The sequence below is a fragment of the Sabethes cyaneus genome, chromosome 1 (genome assembly GCF_943734655.1).
Source record: "Sabethes cyaneus chromosome 1, idSabCyanKW18_F2, whole genome shotgun sequence".
NCBI classification, from domain to species: Eukaryota; Metazoa; Arthropoda; class Insecta; order Diptera; family Culicidae; genus Sabethes; species Sabethes cyaneus.
Window position 1 is genome coordinate 3,519,313 of NC_071353.1, and position 17,153 is coordinate 3,536,465.

The window sequence follows — 17,153 nt, forward strand, 5'->3', positions numbered from 1 at the left end:
GCATAAAAAAGTTGATGTGCTGAGTAGCAAGCGAATTGTGTAAGGAAAGAAATTTGCTCTGTAAGCTCGGGTTTAGCTATGTTGGATCTGATTCGAATTTACTCCCGAGACGGAGATTTTGTCAATTCAAACACTTCATTGTCACCGCGCTCGATGACCTACTAGTATTTTTCCCTCTGACAATCGTGAACATTCACTCCTATCCAAGGACCATCGGAGAAAAACCGAACAGAAACAGAAGTTAACGTCAAATTCTTACCAACCGACCGTAAGGACATCTCTTCGCAACACATCTAAAACACACTATCAGTTGGCCAAAATGTTTTCGCTCTGCTCGAAACCAGCTTCCACGGCGTCGTCAAACCGAACTCAGCAGCACGGTAAGTACAGTCAACCGTTCCTAGTGGTTTCGCTCATTAAAACAGGGTGTGAACGGAAGGCAGAATGACATACAAAAACTAAAATATTTTATAACACCGAAGCATGAAAATTATAATAACGATTCCAGGCGAAACTGGCGTAAGCCGCGAATATTTCATCGGTCCCAACTGCTTAGTTTCTGCGATTCTGCCTTTCCACAATCAGCTTTTTCATTTCGGTAGGAGATCCAACTGAGGCACAACCAAACAAAAAGTATAAATTACATGTATGTATCCACGTACTTCCATTATATAAGCCAACCCTTCCCTGCGAGACTCCGGTTCCTCGTTCCCAGTTTCAACCCCCCAGCCATGGCAGCAACCCGCTGTGAATTGTATGTTGGGTGACAAAAACGTTTCTATATCCCATTTTTTTATTCTTCGCTTCCACCCGCCACGCCGGCGGGTTACTTCAATCCGCTACCACAAAAAGCTTACGTGCGAGACCGACTCCGTGCGCCACTGGTGACGGAAGCTGACTACGGCTGATCTGAATCCCAGCCTTACACGTAACAGCCAGCCCGGTAGCTGCGGGTGGAAATAGTGAAACGCTGCTCAACTTTCGCATTATCGCGATAAGGGGAAAGTTTATATCGTTAGAGAGTAATTTGATGAAATATTCACTTACCAGGCAGTCGATTAGAGTTTGAAAGTTGGTATTTTATGATACACAATCAGTTTCGTTAACTTTCGACGACGACGCTGAAACTGGAAGTGGATGATGCTGCAAGTTATTTGCAGAATTCTGCCAAATATAGCGAACGATTACAACCTGTCAAGTTTCTTTTTCGCTTAGTTTCCATCGCGGGATTCGATTCGTTCTCGGTTGGATCGGAGATAATTCGCTGCAGGATTATGTAATCGGTTGTTGCTCTCAAAGTGTTTTGAATTAACTTAGCACCTAAAGTTAAATGAGATTGGTTCCGGCCGTCGACGACGACGACGACAGGAACGACGGCCCGCACTCAACAAGCGTGCCAAAGTCGTGCCAGAATCGAATTAAAACTTCCGCCGATTAAGCGGGTTGACAAAATTAGACAAGTCTTTGTGGCAAGCTTTCCTTGCTAGATAAAAGGTGGTTTCCGATTCATGGAAAAGACGCTTTGTTTCGTAGTATATGTCGGTTGTCACACTTTTTCCTTCGAGCGAACGGCCGGAGGCTTAGCACTTTCCGATTTCGAGGAAATATAGACTAGCTGTTAGTCAAATCCTTTTTGGTGCTTCAGAAAGACGAAACATTTTTTCGTGTTTTTTCACGAACAAGCCTACACGGTCACACTGTTAACACAGAAGGGCACATCGATGAAGTCAATTCAGTAATTTGAACACTGAACACGAAAGAAAATCGTTCAATGTATCGAGAATATATAGGTAATTGGGGTTTATACTTTTAGTAAAACCATAAAAAATGGGCCCATTGCTAAAACTTTTCCACGAACACGACCCATTATAGTTTACCTTTACACCAGCTGTTTTTCCTCTCTTTGATGCTGAAGTTTTTGAAGCGTCTTAGTGGAATACGAAACCTGAAATTAAAGAAAAGGAAAATAAAACTTTTTTCCTGATCAATTTCCACTATTAATTTTCTTTACGACAGATACGTATTTCGCCTACGACTTGCAGGCTTCATCAGTTCTGTGACATTTTGTCACATAAATGACACATTTATGACTAAAATTTGTGATTTATGGGCTACTGTAACAACTTCATGTCCAAAAAAGGCAACAGTCTCTCTTGGCGGCACTGCTTTTGATAAATTTCCTGGTTCACGGTTACAGAAGTTCCAAAAGCGTCGCGTTTCAGACAGCAGCTACAAATTGCTTGCCTAAACTGAAACTTTTTCGAGAACTTCGACCACTTTTATATTTTGCAGTCTACCGGGTCACTCTGTCGATCGAACAAGGTATGAAGTTCTTTGAGAGGAGTTTATCCAAATAAGACCATATCTGGCCTTATCCGAATGCGGCACAGATCTCTAGTCTAGGAATGGTCATCTCACGAACAGGGGCTACTATGGATTTCCTGCATAGGAGAGAGAAACTGCTGTCCCGTCTTGATCAATGCAGCGTAACTCGAGGTTGATAAGCTGATTCAACGATGTATCGAACTCCATCCTCCGCTGAAGTAAGTCGTCTTCCACAGGGTCCCATCCAAAGTTGGAAGCTTACAATCATCTTCGCTTCGACGATCACCGGTCATACGAGTCCCAGGGAGTCAAACAACTTCGCGATCTCGGGCTGGACACTCCTCTTCGTCACCTTGTCTTCGTCCTTTGTCGAATTAGGTGATTTGTGGTGAAACAGGAACGTGTCTTTCCTCGGGTCCCACAAGAGCCCCAAAGCCTTCATCACTCCAGCATTGGAGTCCTGAATGAATACCAGGGTTTCTCGATCAGCTCCAGAAATTCCGTCAATGGGGAATCCACCCTTCAAGTTCAACGTCGGACAAGACATCGTCCTAAATGTGTTACATTGGCTGGTTAGTCGCATCGAACACAACACGAAGCTCCGTGCTGCTACCAGATGGCTTCAAGATATAGAGATGCAGCAGGTAATATGACTGGAGATCAGAGGATCTTCTTCTTCCTTTAAATAACCGCAAAGGCGTAACGGCGTAACTGGATTTCATGCTGATATCTCTTCTCCAATAACAGAATCTGAATCAGAATCATAATCAATAACAGGATTTGGAGCTTTCCAATTGATACATTGATTCCCTAAATCGCAACTGGATCATTACCCAAACAACCAAAAGTTCGAATTTCACTTAAGGAACGAACTCGTAAGTTCATAATTGGTTCAAATTTAGTTCCGTAGAATTTTCTTGCTGAACAACCAGACATCACACTTGTAAACCGAACTTCATTCTCAAAAAAGTACCGTAAATACCTGTAGCAACTTGAGAGTTCAACATGCAGTTTGAAAGTTCAACTTGCAACATGAAAGTAACTAAGAGTTCGGATAATGGTGTCTAAAGAAGGTTAACAAGCTTGTATATGGATCTATAGCTTGCCAAGCAGCTTTACCTGTAATTAACCGAACTTCAAAGTAGCCTTGAGTTCGCTGCATAGAGTGCATTCCCCCAATCTTTTTTATTTTTAAGATTATTGGAGTTTCTGAACAGTGTTCTATATAGCGACTTAAGTGAACTTTTTGCGAACTTTCTAGTTTTGTTAGAAGTTGATTTGTATTCCCTTCGAAGTTTAATCATCAAATAGGAACTTGAAAGTATGATTAAATACTTAAAAATTAAGCTGAATAGAGTTCTATTCATGATCATTACGTTGGCTGATGAAGACAAAAAATCCCCTTTTATCGGAACTTTTGGTTAATTGGGTAATCGTCCTTGCTCATCACGACGATATGTTCGCTGGAAGTGTTCCTTAAAAAACTCTTCCTCAGACATCATCGTTGCTGGTTCACCGGTATCTTCTTGTTCGAAGAACCGCTGCAAGCACACTTCCAATACATCGGTCACAGTAAGTTTGGCACACACCGCAGAATCCTCTTCCGTTACGTCGTATAAGCTAGCTACGACCCATCCGAACTGCGTCTCGTACAAGGTAGGTAGATGGTTGACTAGTTTGATTTGGCCTTGTTTCAAGATATCGAAGATATGTCCGGCACCAATCAACATATCTACATCCCCTGGACGGTTGAAGAAAGTGTCAGCCAACACAATGCCTAATGATGGAAACACAATGCCTGACATTTGCGGAGGGAACGGTGCCAGTCACTTACGGTGTGACGAGACTTTCAACGTTGGCGATGAAATCGTTATAGCTGAATGTCATTCTCAGCACTATTCAATGACGTATCTGGATCGCGCACCTCCGACGCCGACTTCGATAGGTTCAGTTTCTTTACAACGGAGTCGGACAGATGATTAATGTGCGATCCAGAGTCAACCTGGTGAACGTGACCGCTTCTGGAGAGAACATTGACCATCGCTTTGTCATAAGAAACACCTGCTTGGCTGGCGGACAGAACACACTCGAACAGGACACGTTTACGGGCTGCGTCACTGCTTGTGCTGGATTCACCTCGGCCTACCTAAGTAAGCCTAAGTCGTCTAAATGACTGCGGTGTTATTTGGCATTGTGGCGTAGTGCTTCATCTACGGTGGCCTTTCCTCAGGCAGTTGAAGCACAGGTTTTCATCTTTCAGCTTACTCCGATGCTGCTCCACGGTCATATTTTGGAAGGTATCGCTGTTGCTACATGCGAAGATTTGGATTTGGTTGATACTTTGGAGATTGGAGAGATACCCAAAGGGGTAGTGGTCTCACACCGTTCCAGAATCACGCACCGCTGTTTTAGGAACTCAATCATTTGTTCGTGCTCTGGAAGCGCTGATTAATTGGTCGAAGCCTCCCAAAGTTCACGCGTCTGGTAATTCAACGCGCATGTAAGTAGCTTTACCACGAACAACTGGTTGAGATTGACCTGTGATGCGACAGGTGCATTCGTCGATTAGTTTCGGTAGAGTCTTGGACGGTTTGTTTGGAACCTTTTCCATATTCAGCAAACGGAGGATATGCTAGCCGTTAGTTTCCGAATCGCTCCTCTAGAATTTCCCAAGTTTGTTCATAATTGTTGTTCAGAAGCGCCTCCAGATCAATTACACCCTCGGCAACTCCCTTCAGCGAGATTTCCAGGTGATATAACTTAACGGCATCCGAATCGTGCGATTGTTGCATCATGTCCTGAAACATGACCTTGAAGCGTAGCCATGCTTCGTAACGACCGTAGAAAGTGGGAAGAAGAATACGTTACGACTGGGTTTTGGTGATCACAGGTTGATTTGGCGGTGGGATTGGTGCGGTCGACGTCGGGGAAAATGGAACGGGTACTGACACGAAGGGGGGTAGTCGATTTTCCTTTTCGATGACTTCGATCACTGTTTCGATCTTGACCAATGTCTCACTGTAGAGCGCTTCGAGCTCAACACACTTCTTTTCCTGCGCAGCGACATTCTCCTCCATCACTGATGCGGTGATAACGTCGTGGATCTCAAGTCTTGGTAAATCATCTGCAGGTTAATAGTGTGGACCCGCAGTAGGGTCAGCGACAGCCTTTTGTTCGACTTTTCTGCCGCTTCCAAGGAATTTTTTTTTATTCTATATTAGAGAGGTTTTCAGCCTGCGGCTGATTCGCCTCTTGCCAAAGAACTTAAGATCCGCGTGACTTTTTTATTTACTTTGCCAAGCTAATAGACCAATGTCTGCTTATCTTGCGGAGTCTAGATTTTCCGGGAAAGAGTTCGGGGTAACATCTCCTTACACTTTTCGGTGGCTGGTGCGGGAAAAACACTCCACACTTAGCAAGTTTAGCATCACGTTCAAATGATAACAAGTCACGTACACAACCGATACAACACGACACGTGGTTAACTTTAAGATAATCGCGACGGAAGGCAAAAACACTGATGGAAGCGATTGACTTCAACGGTAATCGCAACGAAAGGCAGAAATTTGCACTAATGGAGCCGGTGATTAACTTCAACGGTAACCGTGACGGAAGGTAAAAACACACAAACGGACGCCACAAAAAGGAATTGTTGGAAGTGAGGAAACCAATGCTTTATTCACAATGAAACACTTATTTTTTTCTACTGCTGCCATTTACTTTTATTTTATTTCACTTCACGGTACATTGTTTGTATTTAGACTGACTTTGCTTTTGGCTAGACGCCCGTATTTATACTACCTCGAGAAGGTTCTGCTACATGTTGCTAGGGGACGTTTCTAGAACGTTCGATATTGCTAGCAAATGCTGGCAACGTGGAGATTTTTCTCGAATCTTCGAAAGAACGTGCTACTGGCAGTTGGCAAGACCGTTGCAAGACATTTTAAGCTCCAATCACCAAAGAGGCATATTGTCGGTTCAGGAAAGAATATGAACGACTTAACCATATGGTGAAACTCATGAACCCAGCTGACGAAACCTCTTTAGGACGATCAAACTGTATCTACCCTAAGACTTATCTGGGAACCGGAATCCGACATAATGAACTTCAAGGTGCTGCATCCATTGCTAGCACCAACTGCAACGAAACGAAAGGCTATGTCGTACGTAGCTCTTTGGGGGCTAAAGACCTATGTGGGAGATGCCTATCTGCGGGACCGATGTCTTTCTTCACATCTCCGTGGAAGAAATTCCACGGAACACTTGATACCATCAACAGTCTCCAAATTCCACGTAGTGTATCCTTGTATAACACAACCTCATTTTAACTCCACATATTTTCCGACAACTCACAAAGAGCCTACGAAGTATTCTGCTACGTTCGGTCAGAGTCAGCCTGCAAGGCTGCTACATTAGCTGCTTGAGCTTGAGCTGTGTGGTGCCGAATTAGCACCCAATAAGCAAGAGATCCAAGTCTTTCCGCGAGTTTTCTGTTGAACAGAATCGTCCGCTGTACGACACTGGTTGGATTTCCCGCCATCTCAATGGAAACCTTTCGTAGCAAATTGGATAGCCCATCCCAGGAACTACGTTTTGGGAACTTCCAATCCAGCTCCAGCAATCCTCTTTTTCGTAGTCAAGAACGTTCTTTTTAAACCAATTTTCAAAGCAATGTTCTGCACCTTTTTGCTTCTCAATATTGAGTATTTCCATTTCAGACTCTTGATTATTTTACTTACGACCAACGTTGCCGTTGGTTGACCGAATGTCGAATGGACGAATACCGAATGTCGAACGCCACAGCGCTGCTTACCGATTGGATTTCTTCATGTATCATAAATGATATAACGGGGATATAACGGGATAACGGGGTTAGTGCAATAATCCTACGAACTCTATCAACAATCAGTAAGAAGCGAAAAAAATCGAATATTTGGGAATATTTTTTGTCTTACATAATGTACCAGAGTCGAATAGAATTCTTCCTTCTTTAGAAAACTATCCGTCAGTATTTTGTGGCGCAATATTACTTCGTTCACAATAACGTTAGTGATAAATACTCAACCGGCAGTTAGTTGTTGGCTGACTCAAGCGTCTCCGCATTGACCTGGAATTTCCAACTCTATCCGATACAGACTCTGCCTTGTGATGGATGTTTTCAATTCTGAAGAATCCTATCACAATAGAACAGCCCACAATGAAGAAATTGTGCAAACGGATGGTTCCACCACGTAAACTGAAAGGGAAGTGCCGCAATTATTGTAATGGAGTGGTGATTCCGTCTGATGAACCGGCGGGGGGAGAAAACTGAAGGTTCCATCTGCTCGTTCCTCACTGCTAGGTATTACCGTCAGGACAAAGAGAAGTTGTTTTCATCGTCCTCGGGGCAAAATTTTAACCCCTCTATTTATCTACTTTTACCCACCTAATCAGATCCGTGCCAGTTCGCACAAATTACAGGCCACAGCGGATTCATAAAATTTCATACCAACCCACCACAGCAATCGGAATGAGATACAATCTCCCACCTATTCAGTCGGAAAATGGAACAACGGAATGATGATTGTAGTGCCATTATCGGCTCGAGTAACGAACCTGTTTTTCCTCTCAGATTTCTGCTGCCGCGTGGGTCTGGAGCAGATGAGATGACGAGCGGAATAGAAAAAGAAAGAAAGCTAGGCAAGGTGCACTCGCAACACGACTATATGCAAGATTACAAGATGATATCCAGGCGTCGGTTGGTGGAATGTGTACGATGCACACCGATCCTTCCTTCCTACCAGAGTGCTCGGTGCTCGGACGGGTAAAAACTGTATCTGGTTCTAACACTCATAATTATTCATTTGCTTGTATTGTCGCTAGGTATGCTTAGAGGAGCATTCAAACGGTTCCATCCTCACGTTCCATACCAGGGAAAATCGTTGGGTTGTGAATGGAATTAGTTCGCTACTGTGCTGATTCTTTTGTTTTGTTCCGGACAGTCAAGTTTCGTTAAAGCATAGTTCTCTGCTTTAAGAGAACATGGCCGACGAATAGTGTTGAAAATTTAAAAAATTTTTTATTCCAGTTTTGGAATTCATTTTTTGAGGTACACAATTACTATCGCTTCCTAGCTGCGCACAAATCATCCCGATGGCTAGCTATCAGTAACGTGCCAAAAAACGAAGTTTTGACCTAAAATTTAAAAGTTTTAATTATTCAGCCATAACTGAATATGCTTCGAATAAAATTTATATAAACAATTCTACAATACGTATTCGGCCGAAATTGGAGAACTTATGCAACATATTTCATTTGAGGCAAAAAAACACTTGTTAAGCAGTTATATCGCCTCTGTGCGCCTTGCGTCCAGCTTTGCGCAAATTAGTGATTTGAAAACGCACAAAAACCTGTATTAAGCTACATTACAGCTTCAAAGCAGCTATTAGCAAGCCCAAAGCTTACCTTAGCTGCTTAAGAGCTGAAAAAAGGTTTTTATTTCTAAAACTAGCCACAGGTTTCAGGTTTTGTAAAGATATTCTCACTGTCTGCTCTGCAGATGCAGATGGGGCGGATCATACGGTGAGTGCTTATGGATCAGAAGATGGCGGTTCAATTCCCGAAAGATGACGACATGCATTTTTAATTAGCTTGTATATACGAACTCAAGTCATTCGAAATATAAAGTATAGCATACGACGCCATAGCAAAATAAATATGACGCTTTCTATTTTTTTTAATTTAAAAATAGATTTTTTTGGCTGCATAAAGGTTGATGAGACGTTGATTAAGCGACTGAAAAAGCATTGCAAAACTATTTCTCGTTCTAAAAATACAATTGACAGCATTGCTCAAATTGGTTATTTAAAAACACGCAAAAGCCTCCATTAAGCTCCATTGCAGCTTTGAAAGCAGCTACCCAAGTAACAATTTCTGGTTGATCAAACGCTTTTATAGCTGAATTGTTTCAACCTGTAGCTGAAATATGGTTTAATTTTAGAAATAAAAACCTTTTTTCGGCACTTAAACATCTAAATTTGGTGATTTTATCAAGCTTCGAGCTTGCTAATAGCTGCTTTCGAAACTGCAATGGAGCCTAATAGGGGCTTTTGCGTGTTTTTAAATAACCAATTTGCGCAAAGCTGGAAACAAGGCGCACAGAGGTTATATAAAGGGCGATATAATTGCTTAACAAGTGTTTTTTCTGCCTCAAACGAAATAGGTTGTATAAATTCTCCAATTTCGACTGAATAAATATTGTAGAATTGTTTACATAAATTTTATTCGATGCATATTCAGCTATGGCTGAATAATAATGACTACTAAAATGTTTAATCAGCGCATAAATGTGTCTTAGCAAGGCTTTTTTATTAAGATGACAAATCGTTTATTCAGCTAGTATAGCACAATTATGGAGAATATTGACGGGTTGTGGAGAGGTTGAAGATGCGCCTAATCTGCTTAAACACTTATAGAATACAGGGGCCTTTACTTAAATTTATTCAGCGTCTACCACCTGTATTCAGAGTTAAATCAGCTGTAACCAAATCAGAAGCATTTTAATTCAGCTTCGGTGTTTGTTGGGCGGTCAGTAGTCGTAAAAAATATTAGTTTCCGCCAACAGTTTCATCTCGTCGCTTGCAGTAAGCAATTCTAGCCTCGGTCACGAAACCATTTGTACGCTGCAGTGCGTACTTACTGCCGGCCAACGGGCCTCAGATGTTTTTGTTTTTCCATGGCCGAAGTTGTTTTGACCATATAACTAAACGAAATACCTGCGCTTCTGGGTTTTCATCCCGATACCGTTCAACTTAAATAATGAAAACTTTCAATTTTGTTTACTTTTCCGAAAAGTAGTTTCCGCTGTTCTACCGTAACCATCTAAAGCCCAAATGCAGACTTTATTTTTTCTAATCCCTAACTAGAACGGGTCACGACGCCATTCGTAGTGATCTCTTCCATCCGATACTGCTATTCCAGAACAAATTGAAAACAACCCGGCAGGACATCTGCCATGAAACTTTTATGAGCTTCCAACTTGTCCGGGTTCCGATTGCATGTAGCCTAGCCTCGGTCCAGCTTGCCTGTTTGCGGTTGCTGCCATCCAATTTGTAGGTTCCTGCTTTAATCTCAAAGTTCGAACAAGACCCGCTTGCCAGTCAGCTGGAACAAATAGGGGTTCGTGGAAAAAGTTTTTCGTTCGTTACATGAAACTACCGAGTCCGATGGACCTTTCACTTGCTTGCTTGTTGATTCTGGGAGCAACATTTTTGCTTCGGAAAAGTTTCTCTTCCGTCGGTCGTGAAAAGAATGGATGGATGGTATAGCCGCCACGCTAGCATTTCGGAAGTAAACTCTGACTGCTGACTGCTGAAAATGCCGAAAACAAATTACAGAGAATTGTTTGGTCATATGCAATAATCGGGCCTATTGAGTATTAGATTGATGTGTTAGTTAAGACCAATTCATTATACTAACGAAAAAAACGGTAAAAATTGTTCGATCTAAACCAATGAATTCACACAAAAAATAATGTTGCACACATTTCAAATTATTTTTAGCTATAGGTAGTGATTCGAGCTGTTCCATACCACAGGAACCTCTCATAACCTTGTTCAAACCAGCCAAGGCCAATCCTCTCGATATCTATTTGCAAAACGCACCCTTCACTTCGTCCCGGAACCGTTGATTGCGATGAGTATTATACATATAGCGGAACCGGAGAGGCCATCCGTCATAATCACCACTTCGTTGCGGCACAGTGACGACCGACGGTGAGGGCTATGTGGACGCGAGGGGTGATAGCGTCGATGATCCCTTATTATCCATTCCGTCCGGCACGGACGGACCCATCCGACGCTTTTTTTTCTTCAAATCACAAGTTCCATTGTTCTCTTCTGCTGTATTATCCGCCGGCATTGAATGTTGAGCAATAGGAACGATGCATACGGATGCTAAACTGAGCTGTGAATTCACTGATTCAACGTAACACGGGGTTCGATGATAGAGAGGAAAGCAGTTTTAATCACGCTTTAATCAAGAAGATGAAAGCTTGATCGTTTGTTCCGCAGCCGGTGAAGAGCAGCAGCAGCAGCAGAAATCAACGGAAACAATTAAACGAAGTAGTTTTCTATCTATCGAGTGAAAAAAAACTCTCAGCTCAGAAAATCAATGCGAAATAATTTTATCTATCAGCATTTTTTCTGCTTTTGGTGTGTTAAATATTGAAGCTGGATTTTCGCTAGACCTTGAGCGTATTTTTTAACTTAATAAATTAAATTCTTTATTGCTTTTTTGGCCAAGTTGAGCTGCATGTGACACCGCAAAGCAGATAACTGGTCTGGTTGTAACGACCTCTGCAGCTCCCGGACCGAAATTACAATCATCTCGCATTATTGCTACTTCTCAACACCTTCACGGAACGGAACGGAACGCCCAGCACGGTTAGCTGCTGCCACTGATCCCAAAAGCAAACCAATTTTCCACGTCAATCGATACTAAAAGATAACGAAGTGAACCGACGACCGAGTGCGGTGTGGTTGGCGTTGGCTCCTCGGCGTTGAATAGACCTCGCTCGGGTGACAATTCACCGGCACGAGGTTGGAAATGCTTCTTAACCGCTTGCCGAGAGGATTTCCACACTCCGTCCGAGAGCCGACAAAGGGATGGAGGGATTCTACCGGTCGCAATTTGATGCCGTAGGGTGCGGCCCGGAACGACGACGTGCGATGTGCAGCCTAAGCTTGCCACGGTACCTGTTCTTCTTTTGTTACATTGTGGGAGGAGCAGTGAAATTAGTCCATGTTTTCGGATGGCGTAAATATGCTCGAACCAGCACAGCAAGGTGGAAAAATGATCGCCTAATCCCGGGATGCTGGGAGCATTTTTTTTCCGGGCATATTTAGGCGTTTGAATTAGTTGTTGAAACGAATGGTATGCTTAGTGTTGTGCATAATTTCGGTGTGTTTCATCGAATTTGAACTAACAACACTGGTCTGGTAGAGCACGGTTTGTAAATTTTTGCACGACAATTGCGCAAAATTAAACACAAACATGCATTTCATTCTTCGATGACATCATTGAAGGCACTTTATTTGTTACGACTACAGCCCTTTCCCATCTTTAAAATGTTCTAAATTCTAATTTTCCCGCTGAGTGGAAGCTTCTTTAGGGGTAACATTAAGGTAAGGTCCAAAATCTAAAAATAAGCAGTTTTGGTCATCTTTTCTCCGAAGCAACGGTAGTACGATAACGACACTAACATTGTTGGAGATGGAAAACTACTAAAAACATTATCAAATAGCTGCCAGAGAATGTGCGGGCAGAAAAATGAAATGGAAAATTATACCGCCCTGAGCACCGCATTTTGGTGGACTCTGGGAGGCTGCAGTGTGGTTGGTTAAAGCGTATCTTCTACAGGCGCTAGGTGACCGCTGTTGCCACTGTTTTTATGGGGTAAAAAGTGACTTTTCTTATGTAAAAAATCACGAGAAATCGATTAGTGATGGCCTCAACGTGCGGAAACGACGGAAAGCAGCTCATTTTACTTCATCTACTCCTATTTTCTAATAGTTTTTCAAGTACAAACTCTCTCCAATTTGAGATTCTATGGTAAGAAAAGAAGAACGTTGAGAAATAGGTACAAAAACAATTTTATTCTAACATAACATAATCTAGAAGTCTGTTTTGCCCCATTTTCCTCAAGGTTTTTGTACTACAGGCAAAACACCAATTCGATACTTTTATCAGAGATTTTCAAGAAGGCGTGCCTGTCGTGCAGGTTGAAACAGTCAAAATATCGAAAGACGATCAAGTTTTTCACAAAAATGTCGTGTAAGGGAATGTTTTGCCTTGTTTTACCCTACAACTTGCACTGAAAACTGAGAAAGTATCGATCGCAAAACGAGCAACTGTAAAAGTGTTCAGATTTCGTTCAAATTTGGTGTGTTTGTTCCTATTCAAAAAATTTTAGACTCATATTTTTTCAATGGACGCTTAGGGTAAATGAGGCAGGATTACCTACGAATGGCCGAAACACAAATGGCCGAAACACGAATGGCCGAAACACGAATGGCCGAAACACAAATGGCCGAAATAACAAATGGCATAATATATCTAATGGCCGAATCACAGAAGGCCGAAACACGAATGGCCGAACGCCATATTTGGCCGAAAATATTCACGGCCTTCAACCTGCACAAACGATGGGTACATGCTGTCCTTACTCACTATCGCTCGTTCCGACTTAATTAAGGGATAATCCCCCTACTAGTCAGTAAACCTAGGAAAATGCAAGCACCTAAATGGAAGTGGTTTCTGCAGGGGGCTGCCCCCCTCCGCCCCCCCTCCCCGCCATTGCCGGCGCTTCCGATGGCGGGTCACCGGCGCACCCGCACAACATCTGGGAAACATTTGCTATTGACACGGTAAATAGCTCTCGCACTTAATAATAAACGTAAATCATTTGAAAGAACTATGAACCAACTATAGTAAATAGTTATGTTGCTTATTGTGTTTTTATGTTTGATTATAGTTATAAGTTAACTGCTTGCCAATTCATGTTTTTTATTGAATAGTTTTTTAGGCATTCCGAAAAAAATTGGGCCTTTCGTGATTCGGCCAGTCGTGATTCGGCCTTTCATGATTCGGCCTTCTGTGACTCTTGTTGAAATTCGGCCATTCGGTACCAGCCCATGAGGCAAAATGGGCTACTTTTCGTAATTTCCGCGCGTTGAGACCATCACCAATCACCAATTTTTTGTTATACCAACAAAATTTGCATTAAGAGGGTTGGTCAATAAATAATCAATTTAACTGTTTCATTTAAAGCCAAAAATAAACAAAGCCCAAGAAAAAGTTATACAAAATGTTATTTATGGAGTTTTTGTCGAAGAAAGAGAACTTCTATCTCTTAAGGGAAAGAAGTTATAGTGCTACAAACTAATGTATGCCCTTAATACCAGTTTTTCTCATTTTTTCTGTTTATGTCGACTTCTACGCAGTTTTGAAGTTCCACGAAGTTTGACTTACTACGAAAATACACCTTTTTGCTGAAAGAAGTGCAACACTACCTTTCTTGGTTTTCGAGCAATTCCAGCTTTTGTCTAATTTTCAATCAGTTTTCAAGGGGCTTTATTTTTAAAGGACGCAGATATGCGTAGCCAATCTCAGCCACTTTACGTACTGCAATGTAGTGCTGTTCATTTCATATGTATAACTGCAAATGAAATTTCCAATTTTGCATGATTTCTTTGTTCTGAATCAAAACATGCAAGAAAAAATATTGCCAAAAATAATCAACAATTACGTGGCAAGGCTTCCGGTGCTTATTTGAGACACTCATATCCGAGCATTTTTGTTTTTGACATACTTTTGGCATTAGCGCCTAGCGGATTTCGATTTCAAAGCAAAAAATTGTTCGAAATTGGTAATTTCATTTACAGTTTTCTCAAATGTTCCACCGTGATCCACCATGACATACATATGAAATGAAACTCACTATATTGCAGTACGTAAAAGGGCTGAGATTGGCTGCGCATACCTGCATACCTTTTAAAATAGAGCCCCTTGAAAATTGATTGAAAATTAGACAAAAGCTGGAATAGCTCGAAAACCAAGAAAGGTAGAGCTGCACTTCTTTCAGCAAAAAGGTGTATTTCATAGTATGTTAAACTTCGTGGAACAGCAAAACTGCGTAGAAGTCGAAATACCCAGAAAAAAAACTAGAAAAGCTGGTATTAAGGGGATACATTAGTTTGTAGCACTATAACTTCTTTCCCTTAAGAGATAGAAGTTCTCTTTCTTCGACAAAAACTCCTTAAATAACATTTTGTACAACTTTTTCTTGCGCTTTGTTTATTTTTGGCTTAAATAAAAAAGTTAAATTGATTATTTATTGACCCACCCCCTTAATGCAAATTTTTTTGGTATAACAAAAAAGTACTTACAGAATCAAGAAACTTTTGTGAAGACACAAATGCAGAAAACTTTCTAGTAGTTTCTACGCAAAAGTTGATGTCCGCCTTTTTTTTAAGCCGTCCCCCTGCCCTGTGCGGCAAGTGATAAATCCAAAGATATTAGGGACGAGTTCTACGACAGATTCAGAGGCCCTATGAAAAAGGCCGAAAACATGACACAGGAGGGAGAATTTCTTCCGTCCTCGCATTGGAAGACATAGCCTTCATCTGTCGACCAATGATAACGGTCTAAGGTTCATGAACTTCGCCGCGGCCAGAGATGTGACCACATCTGCAGCACCTACTTTCCACAACTGAATATCGAAAAACGTACCTGGAGGCATCTCAATTAAGGTTCTAGCCATCAGAATGATCATATTTTGATTGACAGTCGGCACTTGTCATCGAAGTACGATCTCTTCGGGTACCAAATATCGACTCTGACCATCTTGTCTTGTGTAATATTCGCGCAAGAAGGACGCTGCGAAGAACCAGACCAGGAGTCGTATTCTCATTGCGGTTACACGTCAGTACAGAGAAAGGCATAGAGAGACTAGAGCTGTGGAAAAAAGAAGCCACCGTCTAAGAAAACGCAAGTATGAGAGGCACGTGCTTGCCAGTGCAGCGCAGAGAAGCGATTCGTCAGCAACGACGTACGGAGTTTATACAAAACAGTGAGGTGCAGAAATTTGCAGTACTGGCAAGCTACTTACTGACAAAACGGCTACAGCAAATGGAACGAGGTGGAAGGAGCACTTCCAGACACTATTGCATGGAGAGGTAAACACGGGAATCAGTCGACCAGTACCAAGTTGGTTTTCATGAGGGTAACTCCGTGAGGGATCAGATGTTTACCCTGCGGCAGTTACTAGACAAGTTCCAGCAGACTTCAAATCTGTTTGTGGATTTTAAGACGGTGTACGATTCAGTCAAACGAAATGAGCTGTGGAAGACAATGCTAGAACATGATATTCCGTCTAATTTAGCTGCTTCGTGTGACGGTGGATGGATCAAAATCATAAAATCATGTGTCAGAATGGTGGGTGAAATGCATGGACCACGAGTTGTATCAAGTATGCCCGTGGCCAGAATGCCTGATGAAACAGTAGCTCTCTGTTTTCAACAGAGAACCAGAAAGAGACTGTAGATTTCAGGGCAAACTCCGCTCCCGATGACTGTGTACTGTCGAGAACGATATACGTTCAGCTTGTGTTCCAGGGGATTGGAGAAAGGCAGTCCAGGACCGGCAGACAGACCGACTAGAAGACCAGAAATCGTTCGGTTCAGTATCGATAACGGACCGTCGTCACTAAAGTTAAGTAAGTGAGTAGAATCCCAAACGAGAAATGTTTGCCTTTTCTGGCGCTTTTTAATGCATTGACCATTAACTTAAGTCTTCCTCCGTTGTTTTTTCAAACCTTCAGAAGCGTTTTGCAGCAATTTTAAGCTAAATTGTAATTGTAATTGTAATTTATTAGAAATACGTTAACCACTTAGTGTAGAACTTTGTTCAGGGTCAAGGATTTATAAAGAGAAACATTACAATAGAAATCCAATAAGTAAGCAATTAAGTTAAGTTAAATTGTTAAGTTAAATTGAGTACATTCTACACGTCGCTTTTTTTGCACTTCAGTAATTTTCTGTTATATTTCAGCTTAAGCTCAACTGAATATTTATTGGGATTTTAACTTAAAAATGAAATCACTTTATGACTTTTTGTGGCATTCAAACTTGCATTCTAGCAGAAAACTTGCAAAAAGTTTGCATTTTGTAGGATTTATTTTTAAAAACTTGTCTAAAAATATACGAATAATAAAAAATTTATCACAATGGAAAAAGAACACCAAAATATTATTACTCTTCCTCAAGCTCTTGTATCTATACTAGCGAGAA

General features: G+C 41.7%; 1 protein-coding gene across 1 annotated transcript in view; it reads left to right on the forward strand.

The window, feature by feature from the left end:
- Positions 1–319: 319 nt before the first annotated feature.
- LOC128732558 (uncharacterized) overlaps positions 320–17,153 on the forward strand; it is a 90,141-nt gene continuing 73,307 nt past the window's right edge. Inside the window, exon 1 of the mRNA XM_053825832.1 lies at positions 320–380. Coding sequence (XP_053681807.1) covers positions 320–380 — 61 coding nt within the window. The remainder of the gene's footprint in view (positions 381–17,153) is intronic.